Here is a 6776-nt window from a genome sequence, read left to right on the forward strand (position 1 = left end):
TGTACAATAACTATGTGCATTATTATCATTAGTACTATATTATTTCCTTGACTTTTCTGGCAGATATATACCTATATTTAGAACGACAATTGAAGGGACATGAATCCAGCACAGATAAGTAACAGCGTAATACTTATTTTGACAATAGTTGCTCTTAATAGTAAAGAAATATACAGTTCTACCATGCCAAACGACGTACATTTACCTTATTATGTGATACCGGTGCACTACTACATACAACTCAGCTATATAAAATCAAGTTATGAAAATTACGAACGACTTGAATTCATTTGGAAAGAGACATTTGGTTTAAAACATGATGATTATGGCTCATTTATCTTTCGCGGTGAAACTAGTATAACTATTAATATTCTTGAATCGACTCAATATATAAGTTTACATCAATTAAAGCTGATAATAAGTAATGCGAATATAACCGTGACTACAAAGAATGGCATAATTCATGTATTGAATAAATATAAATACACCTATAAAACGAACATTTTAGAATTTCCTTTACGCTACATGTTGCTTCCTGGGCTCTACACATTCAAAATAGAATTTTATCGTCTGCTAATAGAAAAGCATGAAGAGAGTTTCTTTGAAAAAGTTTACAAAGGAAATACCGTAACGTGAGCAAATGATAAATAGTTAAAAATATACGTATACATGATGTGATTTATAATATAATTATTACTTATTTTTCTTCAAAATGCATTTCTTATACCAATTTTTAATGATATTGTTTGAATTCAATGAAATTGTAAATATTCATTATTGTATGATTATATTTAAAGCAAATATATTAATTATTAAATTGTAACAGATTGTTGATAGCTCCACACATTCAAGAGCGGAATGGAATGAGACAGCTATTTCCTTGTTGGGACAAACCGCAATTAAAAGCCACGTTTAATATTTCAATAAAACATCCTCGCTATTATTCAACTTTATCAAATATGCCGATAAAGTTCCTGATCCCTGTTAGAGATTCATTTCGCACATACTTCTATAATACGCCTCCAATATCCACTTTTCAAGTTGGGGTAGTCATGACTGAATATCAATCCATTAGAATTAATGAAAACGTTACTTTGTGGTGCGAATGTTCAAAAGAGCGGTATCTGGAATTTAAGTTTGCACAGAGAATCATAAACAACATTACATTGCATTTAAAATCTGAATTCGGTGGGATAAATATTCCAAAAATGGATCACATTGCAATTCCAAAGATTCGACAAGATGGCATATCGAAATGGGGGCTCATATTTCATACGTAATGTATATATTTGAATACAAAATATGTTAAACGAAAAAATATTTTGCATCAATTTAATCAATTAAAAGTTTAAAATTGATTAAATTATATATTAAATAATTATCATTATTATACGAGGTGATTCGTATACAATTAATATTTTAAAATAAATATGGAATAGTTGCAATTGCATTTCTTTTCTAAAATCAATTCTGTTTTTTTCATCAACTGTGCATAAAAAATACCAGAATATGATTATAAGGAAATTAACAGTTATGAGATTTTTCACATTATTCCATGCCAAAATACGCTAGAATATAGTATTAAATATTTTGTAAGCTACATTGATATTTTAATAATTCCTCAATGTCTTAAAATATAGAAAAGTTCATGTATAAATACCTAAAAGAATCTATATGATTAAAAATATATAGACTATATAAAAAATAGAAGTAATTAGAAAACGTCTTTTATGCTTCCACAAGTAACCTTGATATTTATACAGAATTGGGGAGCCTTTCCCTATGACCTTGATAACAACAAATGTCAAGGCCAAGATTAAGGTGGGGTTCACCTATTCAGTATATTTACCGTAATCCATTTTACTGTGTGATATCTTCTTCTGTACTAAACATCTACATATAAAACACTTTTCCATATATTTTTATAAATTTTATTCACTATTGCATGTCTCACATTATACAAATTACCTTGTGATATCAAATGTTACATGTCTGTTGTATTTTATTATTAAAAAACACGCAAAGCAGAATCCACTTTTCTAACAAAATTAATAAGAAAAGTAAATATTTAACAAGATATTACACATTTAATGTCAAACTGAATCTAATAAAATACAAACAATTTAATCCCGTTATAATTTACTATATTCAATATTATATATAATATTATTATAAATGTCAAATACTTTATACACATTATTCAAAACAAATTAAATCGGAAAATGTAAACAAGTACGTTTTACATAAAAAAAAACAAAAAAATTATTACATGTTAGACCAATTATAATAATTTTTAGGGAAGCCAATCTTATTTATGATGAAACATTGGATCCAGTTATGCGCAAAATGGAAGTCGCACGTTTAATAGCACCTAAAATAGCATATCAATGGTTTAGTAACTTACTCAGTTCAGATTGGTGGTCTAATTTTTGGTTACACGACGCTCTTGCTACTATGTTCGGAGAAGAAGCTGTTGCTAAGGTTTTTATATTTATTAATATCGCAATATGAAAGATATATCTTTGTTATGTACATCATTTTTATATTTGAAATTTAGATCCGACTGTAACATCATAACTTTTTAAAAATCTATGTATTATCTGAAGTTTGCGACGATGTACTTTTAAGTAGGAATAATAATTATGTAAAAATTCTTGTAAAAAAACTCCTAAAAACCTTTTCAATTAAATATAAATAAATATCACAATTTAAATCATATAATGTCACAAATGTGTGAAAACTCATTTTAATAAATGGATTCATGCGTTATTTCTAAACTGAATTGTGAAAACTGTAAAAATGATTTTAATGATAATGCACAAACATGCATATTTGTATCGTGTGCAGTAGAACACGTTAGCTCAAATGCGGACATGTATTTTACATTAACGTTTATGCATAATTATGAAACTTTATTTTTAGAGCTTCAATAATTCTGAAATTTTGGATCTCTTCATAATTCAGAATCAATACGAATCTCTTCATCTGGATTCTCATTTTAATATGAATCCTGTGGAAATGACTACCCTATCGGACATTAATTCAATTTTCAGTTTTCCTCGTTACATGAAAGGTGAAAATAATTAAATAACCTTTTAGTAGAAATTTAAATATATGTACTAGGTGTTAAACTTAATTCCTGCCGTTTTTCGTCTCCGAAATTGATTTGTTTTGAAGGGAAGATGAATGAATACCTCAATCAAAGTAATTTCCTCCATTTTCTACTTTATTACTAATTAATGATACTTTATTAATAATACTTTGATTAAGATATTTCCCTTCGAAACAAATCAATTTTGGAGACGAAAAACGGTAGGAATTAAGTTTAACACCTAATATATTATAAAAGAAAAGGAAGGAAAAGATTAGTTCGAAAAATTCAATTATGATGTATTAATATGTTTCTTATTGTAGTGATAATTGTTTTACGGATGTTCCGAAGTGCTATTACCGATGAAGTGTTTCGAAATAATATCAATATATATGTAAACAGACAGTGAGTAAAGACAATGTAACAATTAATTACATACCTGTACTATATATATATATATATATATATATATATATTTGCAATATTTTATAGTACCTTCGTTTCGACTTCATAAATATATTTTTTCAATTTTATTTATTCATGTCTTTTTTATTTATTGTCTGTTCATTAACTTAATTTTACTTTCGAAAAATAAGCGGCAATATTTTTAAGTCCTTCAGTCTAGGCGACTTTCATCTCTAATATGTGTGACATAAAATTGTGTTGTAGAGTTTTATGTATATTTATAAATTAAGCTATAACTCTCATTTTTATTTTCAATCCATTATGCTGATTATTAACAATAACTTTTTAAATTTAGGACGTTCAGTTCAATAATATCTTATAACTTTTGGTCAATGAAAGACGAATTAGATGAACGATATAACTGTAATTTACCATCGAATGAGTTCTTAACTTGGATCCAGTACAAACATTATCCTGTTGTAATGTGGGAACAATACAAGCATCGAGAAATTACAAAAACAATATCGCAAAGTTATAACAAAACGAATTACGGGGAGTGGCTGATACCCATAACTTTAAGGGAATTAAAATTACTTTTTGAAGATTTGAAGACATGTTTAAAACCAAATGTAAATTCTATCGTGTATCCCACAACTTCTCCTTTAAATGAACTTTGGATGGTGAACTTTCAGCAAGCTGGTAAATATACATAAAAAATTCTACACATTGTATGTAATTATGAAATTAATAAGCAATACTTCTGCAAATATTTCCACATTAAGTCGGATAGTCGATGTTCCACTATATTAATGAAAATATGCATGATGAGTTTTCTAATTGTATGAAACATAGGAATGCGTGCACCCAAAAACACAATATATATATTATAGATGCAGTAATTGTCAATATATTTCATCATACATACATGTATGAAGTCTCTTTAATGTAAAAAAGAAGATAAAATGAAGAATAGTATTTCTCTCAGAATCAATCTCATAAAATTTATAGTACAGTTCAATAAAATACATTTTTTTTAATGTATAGGGTACTATCGAGGTAAATACGATTCAAGAACCTTGGGCGACATTGTAAAATATTTAAATAACACAGCTGGAGATTATAATATTATAAGTGTCATCAATCGTGCTAAATTTATTGATGATGCATTTCATTTGATGATTAATCGTCAGCTCGATGTATCTGCATTTTGGAACATCGCGAAACTCTTGTCGCAGGAGACAAATTTTATTGTGTGGTATCCAATGATTAAAGTGTTTGAATATATGTCGATTATAATTCCACTTTCCAGAGAAGAAATTAAGTTCATCGATATTATGGTAATGTCCAATAGATGTCATATTTAACAAAGTCTATTAGGTATATCATAAAAAATTTCTAGTTGAAATCACGTTCATCAGAATTTTTTTTGTTAAATTTACTAGAATTCTAATTAAGATAATCGAAATTCTGGTTGGTACGATTTCTCTGGTAAAATTTAATAGAATTACTATTTTTATTGGAATCATTACATTATTCATAACAATTATTTCTATCAATTATATCAAATAGATTTTTCTAATAAATTTAACTAGAAGATAATAATTCATCCATTTTCCAATTTTCAAAATCATTTCGAACTGATTATTACAGAAAGCATGTAGAAAGATTAATCCCTTTTTGAATTCATTACGATTAATTGTCAATGCTATCTATAATAATGAGCTTCATTACGATCAATGAAAATATAAAATTTGCGTCATTTAGGAGAAATTTAGAAAATTGTTGGAAAAGCCACTGAAGACACTAGGATATGAAGAACATCTGATGGAAAATGACTTCGCCAAATGTTTAAGACAAGAAATTGTGAAATGGGCATGTATCCTCCAAGACTATCAGTGTGAACAATCAGCTCTTCGTAAATTACTGCAACATTTCGAAAATCCTGAAATAAATCCGTAATATTTTTCTATAAATGCAATATCTTCACAATTTCGTTTTCGCTTTTAAAATTATGACAAAATTTCGGTTCAAACATATGATTAACGATGTTTTTACATGTGTGACTTTATTATTTTTTTTTTAATCTGTAGCCTTTTACCATGGTGGAAGCACTGGACATATTGCAATGGTTTTGTAACAGCTTATTCGTTTACGTGGTTACACATAAAAGATGCATTGTTCAAAGGACGTAATCATACGTTGCTACCCTTCTTAACTTGTTTTAGATATGCTTCTTCAAATATGACTTCTTCATTATTATTGGAGCGTTTCCAAGAGGAAGGACAACAAAACATTACGAATATTCGTTCGTACATAAACATTTTTCATTCAGTTATTATGAAATATTCTAACACACATGACATACTCGAGATGATATTTAAAAAGCTCGAGATTATGAAACCTGAGTAAGTACATTTTTTATAAATTTACACTATATTTAACAATAATATATTATATAATAAAACATATATTTGTATGAATTGATTTTATATAGACAAATCAACTTGTTAACAGCGCTGGTTGATATCATTAACCATGTATATTCTTCCAAATATCTTATGAAGGTAAATAAAATCAATTCAAATTTTCTATACACTTATGAGTTTTCTCCTAGTCAGGTTTCATAACTGTAAGATTAATTTTAATTTCAGTTTTTTACAATTTACCTTTTTCTAATTTTTTGAATTGCAAAAAGAGCAAACTAAACTGAGAAAAAAGTTTTTTTTATTTGTATAACCGCCTTTAAAATTTATGTTAATAACTGAGGCATGATGTATGCAATATGCCATATATGTCTCTGACTGCTTGCTCTTTATTCTTTCAATTTATGAAAAACGACAATTTATTGCATGCAATTTTGTCTGTATGGAACAATAATAAATTATTAAACAAATGTAATTACATTTTAAAACATTTTTTGTTTTAGATTCAAGATGATTATTTAAATTTACTTCTCTTTAGAGGTTACATAAATAGATCACAACTTTTGATAATTGAACGCAAGATATCCATCCGATTGTCAGAAATTGTCGCTCATACAGGATATTTTCGATTTATAAACCGTCTTTAATCTAATTTAAATAACCACGTAATATATATAAGTTTTCTTTTATATTAGCTCGAATCAGTGGGAAATTTCGTAAGCTGATTTTACTTTTGCTGAATATATAGTGTTAACTTTGAATATTTCGTTATATTAATTTTGCTTATATTTAGTCTACTCAAATGTTATAATGTCGTTTTCATTAAATTTTTACTTACGTCTGTATTTTCTGTATGT

At 27.2% G+C, this 6776-nt stretch overlaps 1 protein-coding gene across 1 annotated transcript; it reads left to right on the top strand.

Annotated features, from left to right (window-relative positions):
• The first annotated feature begins 1208 nt into the window (after positions 1–1208).
• Positions 1209–6566, top strand: LOC108759116 (aminopeptidase M1-A). Its single transcript, XM_018504406.1, has 9 exons — positions 1209–1276; positions 2298–2481; positions 2923–3073; positions 3415–3496; positions 3852–4203; positions 5279–5451; positions 5587–5901; positions 5991–6060; positions 6423–6566. Exons 1-9 carry the CDS (start codon positions 1209–1211, stop codon positions 6564–6566), a joined length of 1539 nt encoding a protein of 512 aa, XP_018359908.1.
• Positions 6567–6776: the final 210 nt, after the last annotated feature.

The sequence above is a fragment of the Trachymyrmex cornetzi genome, unplaced genomic scaffold, assembly GCF_001594075.2.
Source record: "Trachymyrmex cornetzi isolate Tcor2-1 unplaced genomic scaffold, Tcor1.1 scaffold169, whole genome shotgun sequence".
Taxonomy (NCBI): Eukaryota; Metazoa; Arthropoda; class Insecta; order Hymenoptera; family Formicidae; genus Trachymyrmex; species Trachymyrmex cornetzi.